Here is an 18,411-nt window from a genome sequence, read left to right on the forward strand (position 1 = left end):
CCTCTGATGAGGGACGTCGAAGGGGATGAAGGTGATGAGGCCCTTGAAGGCGAGGATGCTGGCGATGAGGCCATTGCACTGGCCAGACACAGGCGCGCTCAGAAGGTCCTCATTGCCGCAAGATCCGTTGAGGTTGATGACGTGATGCAGTGAGGACAGCCCTGATGAGCTCACCTTGCATCTGTGACTAACTTTTGACTAACTTTAACCTTTTATAATACATCTCTCTCACCCCCCCCCCCACCACCCCAACCAAGTCTCTGACACTCACACACATTATTTGTGTTACCCTACATCTCTCCCGAAATCTCTGTCTTCATCTCTGGTTCACAGAGATAAAAGTTGTAGTGGTTTCACCAATCGCCCCGACCTTGTTCTCAGCTCCCTCGGGCATTGTATGGGATTCAAGTTCTCCATGTTCTCCCTCAAACTCTGTGGATAGTATGTGAATAATCAGAGACTATTGGTTCTCTGATCAGGTTACCTTCCTGATCATATGGCTAGTTAATCCATTCCATTAATGGTGGTTGTCTTGTAGATGTAAGTGCACTTCTATTTCTTCTCACTACCCAATTTTCAGTCTCAACAGGATAATATCTCAGATTTTGTGTAGCTTCCAGTACTTGACCTTCTCGATTCTGGTCTCTGATCCAGACTAAGTCACTTGGTTAGTGTTCTTGTGAAGCAATCACTCTATGGCGTTGATTGTTGTCTTTGGTTTGATTTTCACGATACTCATCCTCCTTCTCCATTACACACTCTATATCAGTGTTTTTAGGCATGTTATCAGTGTATGTAGAAGAACAGGAGGTTGGTTCCGTAGTCCCCTTCCCATCAAAAGTTCTGGCGGAACTAAATCATTCTGAAGTGGTGTGGAATGGCAGCTCAACATTGCTAAGTTGGTCTCATCATTCTTTTCAACAAAGTTTTTACCGTTCTTACACCTCTTTCAGCCTTTCCATTTGTTTGTGGGTATCTGGGTGAACAAGTTGTGTGGATAAATCCATAGTCTTCTGTAAATTTCTTGAAACCTTCATTCGCGAATTGTGGCCCATTGTCTGAAATGATAAAATTGGGAATGCTGTGTGTGGCAAACATCCCTTTAAATGAATTAATGGCTGCTTCTGTTGTACCATGAGCGGTTTAACCTTGATCCATCTGGAGTAATAGTCAACAACAATGAGGAATGTCTTCCCCTTGAGTTCAACGATCTATGCCGAGACGTTTCCATGTCTGGATGGGAATGAGGATACCGTCAGCAGTACTTTTTACTCTTGGCAATGGATTACACTGGTGATGCAGCTCAAAATCATTTCCTCTAATGATTTTGAGATCCCTGGCTACCAGACTGAACTTTGCACTCGAGCGCAACTCGAGTTTGTAATGCCTAGATGTCCCTGGTGTATTCTCTGAAGGATCTTCAGTCTAAGGATTTTGGGTATGACCAACCTTTCATTATAAATTAGCAAGTTATGCACGACACTAAGATGTCTTCTTTGCTCGAAGTATTGTTTCATGATGAGATCATTTGAAACATATTCTGGGCATCCATTTTTGTAGCATTTTCTCATTTAAGCACATTCTTCACCTGCTTCATGGTTTGTTGGATTTAATTCATTCTCTTTGTTGTTGCTGGTAGGGTTTTTGTTGTCAATGAGGTATATGACTCTACATCCTCTCTGAAATTTATGTCCTCCTGTTCTGGCTTCTCAACAGGAATGTGTGACAATGCATCTGCTGTTTGTCTGTTGTTTGCCTTGGACATATTTGTCTATGGCTTTCTTGCTTGATGCAAGCTGCTCTCCCATGTAATGGACTTTAGTTCCTTCACCTGTTCATGCGAAATCTTCTGCCTGGTTTTCTCAAGGTTTTCACTAGATTCGACTAAGTTTTGCTGCTCCCATCTCAGAGTACTAGTTTATCTTCTCACGACTAGTGAATAGTTTTGGGAATTTTGTCCTGAATTCTGTTGACTTTTTTCTGGGCTGCCCAATTCATCAACTTGATGGATGAGTTGTAGATCTGTGCAAGATTTTTGACTTAACAGTGAACATTTTTGGTTGCGGATCACATACAAAATTTTTCTTCCTTTGTACCAGAGTTTTGCAGTCAACTGCTCCTTGACCTTCAGCTGAACGGCTCCTGAACTGTGGAGTTTTATGTTTGATGGCTGGAGGAAGTCTTGCTTTAGCCACAGTTGTATCTGAAAGAATTGAAGCTCCTGCTCCAGTGTCTAATTTAAAGTTTTTGTGTCCATTGATCATAATATCTGCACCCCAATAGTTCCCATTTGATCCTGTAATTTCTCCCAAGAATGGCATTTCATTATCTATTTCTTCTTCAACTTGTTGGATGATCATAGTTGTTTCTCTATTAATTTTGGTGTTAGGAGGTTATTGCTGCAGCATATCAATTTTAAAATGGCCTCTCACCTCGCAGGAATGACACTCTGCATTTTTGGCAGGGCATTCTTCAGACTAATGCAGCCTTTTCCCAACACAACGAGAACACTGAATAATGGTGGCTACCGTGCCCTCTTCACTTTTCCTTGTTTTGGCCCTGCTATTCCTTGGTTCTACAAATTGCACTCTCTCAACTGTTTGTCCCCACGAGATTTCTTTTCCGCCTGAAATAAAATTTTGATTTTGTTTTCTGACTTCTGCCTGCCTTGCTATCTGCAAGAGGCCAGATTACATCAATAGTTCCGATGAAATTGTTAATTTCATATTTCTTCATTGTTCAGAACGATCACATCCATTGTAGAGGGCACTTGGCGTGATCTGTCACTCAATAATATGGCTGTAAACCTAATCATTTCAGACAGCCCACACTAGTGGTACTGTACTTACCCTCTGGAATGTATGCAGTGCCTGATGACAAATTGAAAAAAGATAGTTTAAGTTTCTGTTTATATTGAGTCACGGTATTAAATGTTCACCTGACTCACTGGTTTGCAAAAATAAAAGCAAGGAGCTTGAAAGAGCCCATGAATTTCAATTTGATAAATGTTCTATTATTAAGGCTGTCCATTGTGAACTTTGATCCTTACACTATTTAAATTCATCTTGTAGCAGCTCCTGATGGTCACGATTTATATTCTAAAAAGAATTTTGTGAGATTTTGCTCCTCGATCAGACGGAGGTCATTAGACCTAGTGCTGTAATAGTGCAGAGTCAACTCAGTGAGCCATGTTCCCATCTAACAAGGCTCCATTATAGGAGATAAAAGCAAAATACTGCAGATGCTGGAAATCTGAAACAAAAACAGAAGATGCTAGAAAAACTCAGCAGGTCTAACAGAAACTGTGGAGAGGAAAAAACAGTTAACGTTTCGAGTCCGTATGACTCTTCAGAGTTTCCATTATAGGAACCCTGCTTGGTAAAATTACTTCCTCTGTATCTACTACTAACACTTTGCCTGTGGGAATCACGAAAGAGAGTGTCATCTGGATGTTGTGTCGAACTTATTTATTGCAGAATGTTCTTTTTAATAACTAGAGGTTTGAGCCTTGTACTATCTTCCCCATCTCCAGTCAGTTGTTATTGGTGGAATTTTCTTTTTACAATCAATCTATAGCTTAGTGTCGTAATTCACCAATATTAATATATTTGTTATCCCAGATTAAGCAGGATGAAGCCTCTTTAGAATGGTGCATAAACAATGCTCCGACATTCAGCCCACCCATCCTCCACCTTTGCCCTACAGAGTGCAACTTTGTGTGTGTGTATATATACAATTATATTTATAATGTTTTTCTCTTTTATCATTAGGTGCAATGAGCCGGAACTGAAATCACTTGCAATAGGTATACACACCTTGTTAGGAAGAACACTTGGTGAGTCACTACATTTTCCTTTTTGATGAATCAGAAAAGTTTGTCCCAATACCTGGAACGATGGGGAGGCATTGCTGTGTAGAGTGGAATCATAAATATAATGAGGCAATTTCCCCTCATCTTATTTCCATTAACTCTTTAAGATTTTGCTGGAAATAGCAACTGGGGGAATGGCAACATAGGAACAAAAGGCCATTCAGCTCCTCAAACCTGCTCCACTATTCAATTAGATCATGGCTGATTTATCCCTCAAATTCCATTTACCAATTTTAGCTCCATACGTCTATAAACATGTATCAATATCAGTCTTGAAAGCTCCAATTGTCCCAGCGCTCATGGAGTTTTGAAAGATTTTGTCATTTCTGATGCCAGTAATACAAAACAACTAAAGGAGATCTTCTTCCCAGAATGGCCTAAAGGCTGAGCTAGTCTGGTTTACTCACTTAAACAGGCTAACTTAGTATAGATCAATGACAGCTTGCATTTATATGGAGTGTATCATCAGCCCTGGTAATGACATTTTAATTTAATTTGATAAGTTTCAGGTAAAGTTTTTGTTTTAGTTACAGCTACTTTAAGGAGTTGCTCATTAGTTAATTTGTTTATTTGATTTTTATACTTCAAAAGAGTATAAAGAGACTCTTGTTTACAAAGGTGCTGGGTTGTAGAGTTAGGAGCTATGCATTTGTGATGTTTCACTTTGTGAATAAACCTAAAACCGAGTAAAGATCATCTGGTCATCTCCTTCACCAACTGGCTGTCAGAATATATAGTAGCTTATGTATTCAGTATCATTGCAGTGAACAGAGTCTGGTTTAAGCTCCTTCATCACTTCACTGATATTTCAATGCCACAGTACACAGGATGTCCTAAACACCTCCGAACAGACAATGATGAGTGGCATTAAGGGGAGGCCTGGAGAAAATCCGTTACACCCACTTTCACTGCCCTGGTTGGTCTGTGGCTCAGTGAGATCAGAATGTGTGGTACATATAATCATTTCATCTGACAATGTCGGATGAATTGGTGTGTGAAGTTTGCAAATCAGTAGTAGTGCAGATTTTTTTCAATGGTTCAACCTGAATCTATAAGGTTCACCAGGGCAACTTGAAAGAAAGCAGCCTGATTCCATCTGAGAGGCAGTGTGAAACTGCTGCCAAAGGTAATTGTGCAATGCACACTTATGCTTTGTGTTCATCTCAGTGCAATTACATCCAGTGTAAGCAACTTTGAAATTGTTGTTTTGTGGTGCGGAACTTGAAAATTGCTGAAAAGAGAGACATGTTGCCGAGGCTTCTGGTCTTGCACTCATCAGGACAAATGGAAGAATGCCAAATTTCAAATGATCACAACAGTTTATATTACAGGAGAAAAGTGTGCTGATTGGTTGACAAGTTGACTCTGATTAAGTGAGGTGTTGCCATGGAGAAAACAGTAGGAAACTTTCGGCTCCCCAAGCCTCTGGTGCCTTTGCTCCTGCAGTATAAGTTATTGTGATTGTTTGAAATTTCGCATTCTTGTGTTTATCCTCATGAGCGCAAGATGAAAATCTTTAGCAACATGTCTGTCTTTTCAGCAATATTCAACCTTGAAATCAGTTGACCCCCCCCACCCCAGGAACTATTTTTTATAGGTAACCTGCCCTTTGTAACTTTAGCAAAATGCAACTTCACAGTTCAAAAATTGAATGCTGGTAAGCACAGCTCTGGGTATGGTGATTACAGGTATCAGCCGAGCTCTGCTTCTTTCAATCAGAATGATGCAGAGCCAGCAGTATAGCTCAGTGTTGTGACATAGAAATCACAACACTGGAAATGGTCAGTCAGCCCGTGTTGGGCTTCAAACTTGATGCAACCAGTAGCTGTAATCCTGTATGGCCATCCATTCCCCATGTATAGTTTAAGACACTGGGAAGTCCTAAAGCTTAGCTAGCATTGTTTATAAACACAATAATGTGAGATCAGCAAAATGGATGATTAAATTTGTGCTGTGTACTTTTCAAGATCTTTGGAAGTGGGAAAACAAAAGTAGCATTGACTGAAATTGACATGGCTGAATATTCCCATTTTCCTCTGGTGAAAAACAAATCATGTTCAACAGAAGCTGTTCCAGTACGTAGAGAAAATCAGCCATGCAAACAAAGATTTGAAAGCTTCGGCATCTTGTACATAATACATTTTAAATGTGCTTCTAAAAATAGCCAATGGCTGGACTGAACAGGGATGTGAGCTGGGAAAATAGGTATCTGTGATTGTGAAAATAAAGCAGTTTAACATAATTGTGTAAATGGTCACAGGATCCAGCTGGAATTGCTATTGACAACTATCTCCTCCTCCCTGTTCCAGCTGGAATTCCCGCTCCTATTTACTTTGGAGCTTTGATAGACACAACGTGCCTGAAATGGGGAACCAACAGATGTGGGGGGCGAGGGGCCTGCAGGATTTATAACTCTGATACTTTCAGGTAAGAATGGTTTTTTGGCTCAGTGCAATGTGATGTGGTCAATGTACAATGTGAAATGATCCAGAAGTTTTAAAGTAAGGAATTAAGAGCATGGGTTATGAATTCACTAAGATGAAATCAGCAGGTAAAATCTGCCCACCAGCTAGGTTATTAGATAGAAAGGAAGGTGTGCATTAGTGTATCGCCATTCATGACCACAGGATGGCTCAAAGTGCTTTATAGGCAATTAAATAATTTTAATTTTAGTCACTGTTGTAATTTAGGGAGAAGCGGCAGCCAATTTACATACAGTCAGCTCCCGATAAGCAGCAATGTGATACTGACCAGATAATCAGTTTGTGATTAAGGTAGGGGTAAGTAATGGCCAGGACATCTGGGATAACTCCCCTGCTGTTCTTCAAAGTAGTGCTATGGCATCTTTTGGTCCACCTGAAGGCAGATATGGCCTCAGTGACTCAACTCATCTGAAAGACAGTGTAGCACTCCCTCAGTAGTGCATGCAAGTGTCAGCCTGAATTATGTGCTCAAGACTGGAGTGTGATTTGAACCCACAGGCTTGTGACTGAAACATGAGTGCCACCAATTGGGTCAAGACTGACATCTAAATTAGCAGCTTTTTACTCTCCTCCCCTCAGATAAGTGTAAGGCACTTAATTATACTAAGACAAAACTTGTCCTGTGAAAGTTGGGCTGGTAGCCGATAACTGAACGCAAAGCACAGCTGCATTTTGCTCATTTGCAGCAACTTTGAGGCATTAGGGTTCATTGCATGAGCCTGTACTCCCAGTATGGGTCAAACAGAGATTGGGCAAAGAATAAGATGCGATGGTGTTCCAACCCTCTGTGACTTGTGCTGTCATATAGTGCAGTTCTGCACCAGAAGCACGAGACCGACCCAATCATGTCTGTTTCATTTGCCACAATGGAGACCTTTGACAATACCTCATGAAAGATAGGCCCTAAATAAAGCATTGTCCAGGTGCCATTATATAGCATCCTATTTACAGGACTTACTTGCTGCACAAGACTTTACGTGAGTTACTGACAGTCTAAGCATTAGAGCTGCTCCATAGTCAGTGTGGGTGGGGGTGGCGGGGGATGGCTTAGAACCATAGAACCATAGAAAAGTTACAGCGCAGAAAGATGCCATTCAGCCCATCATGTCTGTGCCAGCCAGAAGAAGATGAAAATGAAACTAGCCGCTCATTTTAATCCCACTTTCCAGCAGCTTGTCCATAGCCTTGCAGGTTACAGCGCTTCAGATGCCGATCCAGGTACCTTTTTAAATGAGTTGAGCGTTTCAGCCTCAGCCACAAACTTAGGCAGTGAATTCCAGACACCCACCATCCTCTGGGTGGAAAAGTTTTTCCTCATGCCCCCTCTAATCCTTCCAACAATCACCTTAAATCTATGCCCCCTGGTAATTGACCCCTCAGCCGGGGGAAACAAGTCTTTCCTGTCCACTCTATCTAGGCCCCTCATAATTTTGTACACCTCATTTAAGTCACCCCTCAGCCTCCTCTGTCCCAAGGAAAACAACTCTAGCCTATCCAATCTTTCCTGATAGCTTCAATTTTCAAGCCCTGGCAACATTCTTGTAAATCTTCTCTGTACTCTCTCCAGAGCAATTGCGTCCTTCCTGTAATGTGGTGACCAGAACTGTATACAAAATTCCAGCTGTGGCCTAACCAGCATTTCATACAGTTCCATCGTTACATTCCTGCTTTTGTATTCAATACCTCATCCAATAAAGGAAAGCATTCCATATGCTTTCTTTACCATCTTTATCCACCTGTCCTGGCACCTTCAGGGACCTGTGGACATGCACACCAAAGTGTCTCACTTCCTCAACCTCTCTCAATATCTTCCCATTTAATGAGTATTCCCTTGCTTTGTTTGCCTTCCCCAAATGCATTACCTCTCACTTTTCCGGATTGAATTCCATTTGCCATTTTTCTGCCCGCTCAACTAAACCATCGATATCATTCTGAAGACAACAACTACCCTCTTCACTATGAAGTACACAGCCAATTTTTGTGTCATCTGGAAATTTCCCAATCATACTTCCCACATTTATGTCCAAATCATAAATATATACAACAAACAGCAAGGGCCCCAACACTGAGCCCTGTAGAACACCACTGGAAACTGTATTCCATTTGCAAAAACATCCATCGACTATTACCCTTTGTTTCCTGTCACTGAGCCAATTTTGGATCCAACTTGCCACCTTCCTCTGTATCCCATGGAATCTCACTTTTCTGACCAGTCTGCCATGTGGGTCCTTGTCAAATGCTTTTCTAAAATCCATGTAGACAACATTCACTACACCACCCTCATCAATCCTCCTTGTTACTTCCTCAAAAAATTCTGTTGAGTTTGTAAGACACGATCTTCCCCCAACAAAACCTTGTTGACTATCCCTGATCAGCCCATGCCTTTCTAAGTGACAGTTTATATCCTGTCTCTCAGGATTGATTCCAATAATTTACCTGCCACTGAAGTCAGACTGACCAGACTACAATTTTCTGGCCTATCCCTTGCATCCTTTTTAAATAATGGTACAACTTCAATGACGGATGGAATTTAATTCCCCTCTACCCTCCCCCAAACACTGTTGACGGGGCTGGGAGGCAGGGGGACCTGTATAATAGAATGGGAAGGCATGGGGTGAAGAGTTTGCTGTCGTTCTGACCCCCCCCCCCCCCCGCCAATCCCCAATTAAGTCTCATCCTCAGGCAATTAATGCCCTGCAGGGGGTAGGAAGACTGCAGGGCTACCAGCTTTTTGGTGGCCGGGCTCCCATTCGAACTTTCAGTTGGGGAATGGGGCAGTGGGGGTGGGGTGGGGTGGAGAGTGGAGCAGGGAATATAGTGCCCTGTGAAATCCAGGTCATGGCGCCAAGGGTAGCCACTCTCACCTCACCTCAGGAATTTAGCCCTTTTGCCCATGTCTGGATCAAGGCTGAAGCAAGGTCAGGACGACAGAACCCAAACTGAGCGTCGGTGAGCAGGATATTCCTGAGTAAGTGTTGCTTCATAGCACTGTCAACTACACCTTCCAACCCTTTGCTGATGAGTGAGAGTAGGCTGATGGGGTGATAATTGGCTGTGTTGGCTTTATCCTGCTTTTTGTGAACAGAGCACACCTGGGAAATTTTCCACATTGTTGGGTAGATGCCAGTGTTGTAGCTGTACTGGAGCAGCTTGGCTAGGGGTTTGGGGGTGGAGTGGAGGGAGGTGTCTAGTTTTGAAGCACAAGTGTTCACTATGACTGCCAGGACATTGTCAGGGCCCATAGCCTTTGCAGTATCCAGAGCCTTCAGCCGTTTCTTAATATCACGTGGAGTGAATCGAATTGGATGATGACTGGCATCTGTGATGCTGGGGACCTCCGGAGGAGGCCGAGATGGATCATCTACTTGGCACTTCTTTTGCAAATGCTTCAGTCTTGTCTTTTGCACTGTTGTGCTGGACTCCCTCATCATTGAGGATGTTTGTGGAGCTTCGTCCTCTGGTCAGTTGTTAAATTGTCCACCACCATTCATGATGAGATGTGGCAAGAATGCAGAGCTTTGATTTGATCTGTTGGCTGTGGGATCACTTAGCTCTGACTATATAATGTCACTTTGGCTGTTTGGTTTGCACGTAGTCCTCTGTTGTCGCTTCACCAGGCTGATACCTCATTGTTCGGTATGCCTGGTACTGCTCCTGGCATGCTCTCCTGCACTCTTCATTGAACCAGGGTTGATCCCCCTGGCTTGGTGGTAATGCTGGAGTGAGGGATATGCCAGGCCATGAGGTTACAGATTGTGGTTGAATGTAACTCTGTTGCTGCTGATGGTCCACAGAGGGGTGCTCAGTTTAAGCTGCTAGATCTGTTCTAAGTCCATCCCATTTTGTGCAATGATTGTGCTGCACAACATGATGAAGGACTTTCCTCAGTGTGAAGATGGCACATTGTCTGCAGTGGCCACTCATAGGAACATAGGAGTAGGCCATCTCAGTTTCAGGAGTTCCTTAGGGTAGTGCCCTTGGCCCAACCATCTTCAGCTGCTTCTACAATGACCTTCCTTCCATAATTAGCTCAGAAGTGGGGATGTTCGCTCATGATTGCACAATGTTCAACACCATTCTCGACTCCTCAAATCTACGTCCAAATGCAGCAAGAACTGGACAATATCCAGGCTAGGGCTGACAAGTGGCAAGTAACATTCATGTCACACAAGTGCCATCTCCAACAAGCCAGAATCTAGCCATCACTCCTTGACATTCAATGACATTACCATCGCTGAATCCCCCACAATCAACATTCTGGGGGTTACCATTGACCAGAAACTGAACTGGACTAGCCATGTAAAAACTGTGGCTACAAGAACAGGTCAGAGGCGAGGAATCCTGTGATGAGTAACTCACCTTCTGACTCCCCAAAGCCTGTCTACCATCTACAAGGCACAAGCCAGGAGTGTGATGGAATATTCTCCACTTGCCTAGATGAGTGCAGCTCCAACAACACTCAAGCTTGACACCATCCAGGACACAGCAGCCACTTGACTGGTATTCCATCCACAAACATTCACCCCCTCCACCACTGACATACTATAGCAGCAGTGTGTAGCATCTAAAAGATGCACTGCAGGAACTCACCAAGTGTCCTTAGACAGCACCTTCCAAACCCACGACGTCTACCATCTAGAAGGACAAGGGCAGCAGACACATGGGAACACCACCTTGAAGCTCCCTTCCAAGTAACTCACCATCCTGACTTGGAAATATATCACCGTTCCTTCTCTGTCGCTGGGTCAAAATCCTGGAACTCTCTCCCTAACAGCACTATGGGTGTACCTACACCACATGGACTGTAGCTGTTCAAGAAAGCAGCTCACTACCACCTTCTCAAGGGAAATTAGGGATGGACAATAAATGCTTGCCCAGCCAGCGACGTCCACAACCTGTGAGTGAATGAAAAAAAAAGGCCTGTCGAGCCTGCTCCGCCATTCAATACAATAATGGCTGATCATCCGCTTCAATGCCTTTTTCCCACACTATGCCCATATCCCTCTATGTCATTGGTATTTAAAAATCTGTCAATCTCTGCTTTAAACACACTCGATGACTGAGCTTCCACAACCCTCTAGGGAGAGAATTCCAATGATCCACAACCCTTTAATTAAAAACTTTCGCCCCATCTCAGTCCTAAGTAGCTTCCCCCTTATTTTGAAATTGTGTCCCCAGTTCTAAACTCCCCAACCAGGGGAAACACCTTACCTGCACCTACCCTGTCTATTCCTTTAATTATCTTGTAGGTTTCGATGAGATCACCTCTCATCCTTCGAAACTCTAGAGAATACAGGCCAAGTTTCCCCAATCTCTCTCATAGGACAGTCCTGTCATCCTCGGAACAAACCTGGTGAACCTTCATTGCACTCCCTCTATGGCAATACTATCCTTTCTGAGGTAAGGGGACCAAAACTGCACACAGTACTCCAGGTGCAGTCTAACCAAGGTTTTATACAATTGAAGCAAAACTCTGCTACTCCTGTACTCAAATCCTCTTGCAATAAAGGCTAACATTCCATCAGCCTTCCGAATTACCTGCTGTACCTGCATGTTAGCTTTCAGTGACTTATGGACAAGGACACCCAGATCCCTTTGCACATCTACACTTTCTAATAGCTTACCATTTAGGAAATACTCTGCACATCTGTTCCTCCAACCAAAGTGGATAACCTTGCAGCTTTGCACATTATGTTCTATCTGCCATGTTCTTGCCCATTCATTTAGTCTGTCCAAATCCTCCTGTAGCCGCTTTACATCTTCCTCACAACACACATTCCTGCCTAGCTTTGTGTCACCGTGAACCTGGAAATATTATATTTATATTATATATCCAAATCATTGATATATATTGTAAACAACTGGAGCCTAAGTACTGATCCTTGAGGTACCCCACTAGTCACAGCCTGCCAACGCGATAATAAACTGTTTATTCCTACTCTCTCTGTTTTCTGCCTATTAGCCAATCCTTAATCCATGCCAGTATATTACCTCCTATCCCATGTGCTTTAATTTTGCTAACCAACCTCCTGTGGGGAACTTTATCAAAAGCCTTCTGAAAATCGATGTATACTACGTCCACCAGCTCCCCTGTGTCAATTCTATTAGTAACGTCCTCAAAGAAAACTCCAACAGGTTCATAAAATATGATTTGCCATTCATAAATCCATGTTAACTATGCCCAATCAGATCATAATTATCCAAATGTCCATTTATCACATCCTTTATAACAGATTCTAGTATTTTCCCCCCTCCTGATGTAAGGCTAACAGGTCAGTAGTTCCCTGTTTTCTCTCTCCCTCCCTTCTTAAATAGTGAGGTGACACTTTCTACCTTTCAATCTTCAGGAACAGTTCCAGAATCTGTAGAATTGCTACCAATTCTGTCATAGACAGATACATCTACAACAGGTAGATTGGCAAGGATGAGGTTTAGTAGGTTTTTTTCCTGTTGTAGGTTCTCTCACCACCTGTTAAGGCTCAGTCTGGTAGATACGTCTTTCAGGACTCTGCCAGCTCAGTCAGTAGTGGTGCTACTAAGCCAAATCTTGATGGCCATTGAAGTCCCCCCACCCAGAGTAGATGACCTTGCTACCTTCATTGCTTCTTCCAAGTGGTGTTCAACATGTGGTAGTACTGACTCATCAGTTGAGGGATGACAGTAGGTGGTAATCAGCAGGTGGTTTCCTTGCCCATGTTTGACCCGATGCCAGGAGACCTTGGGCTCCAGAGTCAATGTTGAGGACTCCCAGGGCAGCGTCTACCGCTGTGCCACCATCTCTGATGGGTCTCTCTTGCCAGTAATGGAGGAGTCAATGTTGGCTATAAGATATGATTCATTAAGTATGACTGTCAGGCTGTTGCTCAACTAAACTGTGGGGCAATTAATTTTTCCAATTTTTACACAAGTTCCCAGACGTTCATGAGGAGGACTTTGCAGGGTGGATGTGGCAGGGCATGCCATTGTCATTTCCAGTACCTAGGTTAACGCTGGGTCGTCTGTTTTGGTTTTATTCTTCTTTAACTTTTCTGTAGCAGTTTGATACAACTGAGAGATTTTCTAGGTCACTTCAAATGGTAGTTAAGAGTCAACCACATTGCTGTGGGCCTAGAGTCACATGGAAGCCTGGCTGGGTAAGGATGGCAAATTTCCTTCCCTAAAGGACATTGGTGAACCAGCTAGATTTTTACAACAATCCAATAGTTTCATGACCATTATTAGTGAGACCAGCATTTTAGTTCAGAATTATAAATTAATTGAGTTTAAATTCCCCAGCTGCCATGGTGGGATTTGAATTTGTCTTGAGAGTATTAGCCCGAGCCTTTGGGTTACTAGTCCTATAACATTATCACTATGCTACTGTCTATAAAAAAAAACTCTGATTTCTATAGCACTTTACGTAACCACCTGACATCCCAATGAAGTACATATGATGGATGATCTTGGGATCCCAAATAATCTCTCTTGGGGGATTTAACACTGCCGAACCCAAATCTACCTTCCTATTGCAGTTAAGGTTCTGCCCCTAGAGTTTTAATGCCTTGTTCCTATTCTCCCATTCCATGCAGGCATATCTTTCTTGGCTTACAAGTGGTACTGCGTGGAGTTGGCATGCTGGTGTTTCTTGTTATCTTGGTGCAATTGATGAAATGTTCTCCCGCCAAGGATCACAGCCCAGAATCTAATCACGGTGCTGAAATGATGCCTGATCAGGACAAGGACCATAAGCCTGACAATGGAGACCTTTCAGTCAAAACAGCCACCAATGATTCAGACCAAGAATCGAATGTTTGAAAAAGGACTTCATTACCAAATGTGAAAAAAAATTAATAATGTTGTCAATTTTTGAGTCAAACATTTTAGGAAAAGAAAGCAGAAGGTTTTATTTTTGTTAATTATAAAATCGAAGTACCATAATCTTAAAAAAAAATTCTAAGATTAATTATCGACTAGCTGTGCTTTTAAATACATTTCTGAGGACAGAGTAAAGTTGACTGTGAGATGAGATGTTTTCCGTCAATGTGATTTTTATCTTAAAGAATTGTTGTGTCTGTGGAACAGCAACTGTGAACTGAAAACTATGTTTATCTGATACTGGAACACTGGAACTGAAGAATGGGATCTTCCCTTTGCCAGCAGTGCAAAGAAGGCTTTCAGCCAATCACATGCTCCTATTACACCACATACTGTTTTACTTGTCGTGGAAAAGAGGGCTTGGTGTATAACATCCAATGGATTCACCACAAAACTGTTTTATGGTACTGCCGAAGATCCCTAATTTTTTTCCCCCCCAGTGTTTCTCTAAACCATTGGGCTCCAGTTCTTAGGCAAATGTAAAATGTGCCTTTTTAATGCTTTTTGCTCACCAATATGGGCCTTGGACCAATGTTGCATAGTTAGACCTCAAGAGGCAACTGATGCCAGTCAAGCATTCTTAATAATTTGACATATTTTGGGTCAGAATATGATTGGCTCATGTATTGATTTATTCATCTAGATAGAAATGTTTTCTATCAATTGGATCATGACAGGTTATTACGCATAGCCTTTATAAATCCAAATTAGTGGATCACTTAATTGGATAGCTTTACTTTTGATCTTCAGCTGTCTTGCAGGCAAATTCTACCCTTATAACAGCCCTTAGGTACAGAGTCCAGTAACCATAAGATCCCGCCATTCGTCAGATAGAATGAAGAATGATCAATGGTGAAACTACTTTAGATCTGTTATTTGAAATATTTATCTTTTGCATTGTTCTTAATTCTTAAATAAAAGTATTTTCCCTGAAATCATTTCTCTGTCACCTTCTTAAAACCAGTGAAATAAAAATTAATTGATTTCCATTTAAAACATTTCTAGAGTAAGCTTGCTAAATCGGTCCCTGTAGTTTAGGAACAGTCACGAGAGTGGGCCATCTAGCCCATCAAGCCTGTTCCACCACTCACTTAAATCAAAGCTGATCTTTATTTTAACTCCATTTATCCATTTTTGATTTTGCAAAAAAAAACTCCCTGGTTTCACTGGTGAATGGGCTAACTCTAATTTTAAGACTGTGCTTCCTTTTTCTGGATTTCTCCACCTGAAGAAATAGTTTCTTTATGTCTACCTCATCGAATTCCTTTTAAAAAATTTTTAACAGCTAGATTAGATCATCCTTCACCAAATAAAATCCTTGTCGCCCTAACATCTCATCCAAAAGGTGCCCCCCTCCAACGCCACCGACATTGCTGAGCTCCCTTAAAACTGCATGGGAGTGTCAGCCTGGATTTGGTGCTCAAGTCTCTGGAGTGAAATTTGAAACCGCAGTCCCCTGACTGGCAAGAAGGCTACAATAATTTATGGTACACCGAAAGCATGTTATAGAGTGAAGCTGACCACCAGGTGAAATGATGGAAAGTATTGACTTGAGCCTGGTATCCATTCAGTTGGGTTATGGGGTGGGGGAGTGAAATGGCTAACAGCTACGTTTTTCAACCATTTTAGTGAGAGGCTAATTGTCTTGTGCAGCACTACTCAAAATTGTAATCATCTCATCATTTGGCAAAGGCGAAAAAACATAACCTTGCTGTGAAATAAGTGCACAGGATTATATAGATTTACATTGTTTCTGTGCTGTAAATTATATGCACTGTCACACTGTCTATTAGTGTTTATGTTCTGCATGAACTTCTTCTACCCTACATCATCAAACCCCATCAACATAACAGAAATTATGACTTGCATTTATATAGCACCTTTAACATAGTGAAATGCCCCAAAGCACTTTGCAGAAGCCAAAAATCAAACTGATTTGAAATGATATCACTGTTCCTTCACTGTTGCTGTGTCAAAAGTCTGGATCTCCCTTTCTAACAGCACTGTTGGTGTGCCAACATCAGATGGACAACAGCAGTTCAGGGAGGCAGCACACTACCACCTTCTCAAGGATAACTCAGATGAGCAACAAATGCTCGTCTAGCCAGTGATGGCCACATTCCATGAAAGAATAGAAAACAGTCGTCAAAATATGTTCCTTGATCAGTATGTCAAGGAGCTGACTAGGGAGCAGGCTACTTTAGATCTATGATTGTGCCATGAGACAGGACTAATTACTAAAGGACCATCTGGGGAAGAGTGATCATAATATGTTAGTTTTGTACTGAGTTTGAGTGTGATTAAGTTAAACTGAAACTGAGCAAAGCAAACTATATAGGTATGAAGGATGAATTTGTTAAGACACTAGAAAGCTAGAATTAGAGTTATGATAGTAGATGAGCAATGGCGAACATTTAAAGAAATCATAAATTACAATGAATATATATTTCCTTAAGGAATACAAATTCCACGGGAAATGTGGTCTAACTGTAACTATTGAGAAATTAAAGCATTAGATTAAAGGAAAAGGATTTATAATATTGCAAAAGAGTAGTATCACATCAGCGCAGGCATGTCATATTTTCAAACTTCAGTCAATGCTTTTAAAAACTGGACACAAACAAGCTATTAAGATGGCTACTGCAAATCATGTGACTTTTGGAATTTAGACTACAGACCGTATCAAGTCTTTGGTGAATACCTAATTAAATATTGATCTGGGTGAGGGCACTTCACAACCATTTGTGCAATTCATGCACCTCGTTGTTTAAGGATGGGGCAACACCTAAAGATTACAGGCAGGATTTTGTGCTTGGCGGGGGCAGTCGGGCAGCCAACTGCTGCCCGCAATCGGCTCTGCAGCGCAATTTCACACAGGCGGGCCAATTAAGGCCCACCCTGCATGAATCGCGAGCGGCGGCACTGACCGCTGCCTGTGCGGGTGGGGGGAGGAGGGAGAGCCGGGCCTAGTGGGCAGTTCACGCGTGCGCGTGAAAGAGCGCTTCAATCTCCCTGAGGCACGGAGCTACGTCGGAGATTGAAGCGCTTTTTAAAAAATAATAATAAAGACAGTAAAAATTTAATAAAACATGTCCCCTCATGTGACTCCCCTCATGTGACATGTCTTTAATTCCAAAATAAAGTTTTTATTTAATGTGCATTTGCTTTAGGAAACCTCATCCTGCTCATGGATGAGGTTTCCTAAAAAATGTAAAGGCCACTTGGCCTTTTTGCCTGCCCGCCAACCATTGGGTTGGCGGACAGTATGAATTTGAATTTGATTAGCTTGTTAATGGCCTTAATAGGCCTTTTAATTATCAGCGGAGTGTTAACCCAGTGGTCATGTGGTCAAAGCTAATTTCAGGGGCTGCACCTTTATTTAGCCCGGGGTCCAGCACATCCAACAGAACCATTAGTCGTCAGCCAGTCTGAGAACAGGACTCTGAAACTAGCCGCAAGACATCAGGCAACCAAAGTACTTAAATTGTTCCAGTTTCAAGGTTCACATGAAAATGAATCTCCTAGAAACCTCGCGACCAGATGTGAACCCTTTACAAGACCCTCACTTCAACTTTAAATCACAAATCCATTCAAACAACAACAGGCCTGCCATGTGGAAGACTGGAAGTTGTAAATCGGTGACTGAATTAGCTGTAATCTGTATCCTGTAAACTGTAATTAACTGTATCCAATCTTTGTGTGTGTGTGGGTGTGTTTGTGTGTATGTGTATGCATGAGAACTAGTGTGTGATGTGTTAATTTGGGGTAAGTGTGTGAGAATAAGTAATCTTCATTATTGTAAACACATGAAAGCTTGCTGCTGATTATTTAATGAGAATACACACTTCAGGGGTACGAAAAGACACGCCTTTTTACATACACAACATACTGATTACGGGCAGTAAGAAAGCAGATACATTCTGTAGGTGACAGCAGTAAACCTAAGGATAGGGAGGATTTTAGAATTTAACAAAAGGCCATAAAGTCATAGAGTTATACAGCACACAAACAGGCCCTTCATGTCGGCCATCAAGCACCTACCTATTCTTATCCCATTTTCCAGCACTTGGCCCGTAGCCCTGTATGCTATGGCATTTCAAGTGCTCATCTAAATACTCCTTACATGTTGTGAGGGTTCTTGCCTCCACCACCCCCTCAGGCAGGTAACCAAGAAATTGACTGAAGAGAGAGAAAATGGAATGG

At 42.2% G+C, this 18,411-nt stretch overlaps 1 protein-coding gene and 1 long non-coding RNA gene across 2 annotated transcripts in view; both read left to right on the top strand.

Moving 5' to 3' along the window:
- The window catches only part of LOC144687447 (solute carrier organic anion transporter family member 1C1-like), a 56,486-nt gene extending 41,343 nt beyond the window's left edge, over positions 1–15,143 (top strand). The window contains exons 15-17 of the mRNA XM_078553603.1: positions 3,771–3,835; positions 6,181–6,298; positions 13,923–15,143. Of these exons, the coding sequence (XP_078409729.1) occupies positions 3,771–3,835; positions 6,181–6,298; positions 13,923–14,148 (409 nt within the window). The 3' untranslated portion in view covers positions 14,149–15,143. The remainder of the gene's footprint in view (positions 1–3,770; positions 3,836–6,180; positions 6,299–13,922) is intronic.
- The window catches only part of LOC144687449 (uncharacterized), a 182,155-nt gene that overhangs the window by 42,481 nt on the left and 121,263 nt on the right, over positions 1–18,411 (top strand). The gene's annotated exons all lie outside the window — the stretch shown is intronic.

The sequence above is a fragment of the Cetorhinus maximus genome, chromosome 12 (genome assembly GCF_964194155.1).
Source record: "Cetorhinus maximus chromosome 12, sCetMax3.hap1.1, whole genome shotgun sequence".
NCBI lineage: Eukaryota > Metazoa > Chordata > Chondrichthyes > Lamniformes > Cetorhinidae > Cetorhinus > Cetorhinus maximus.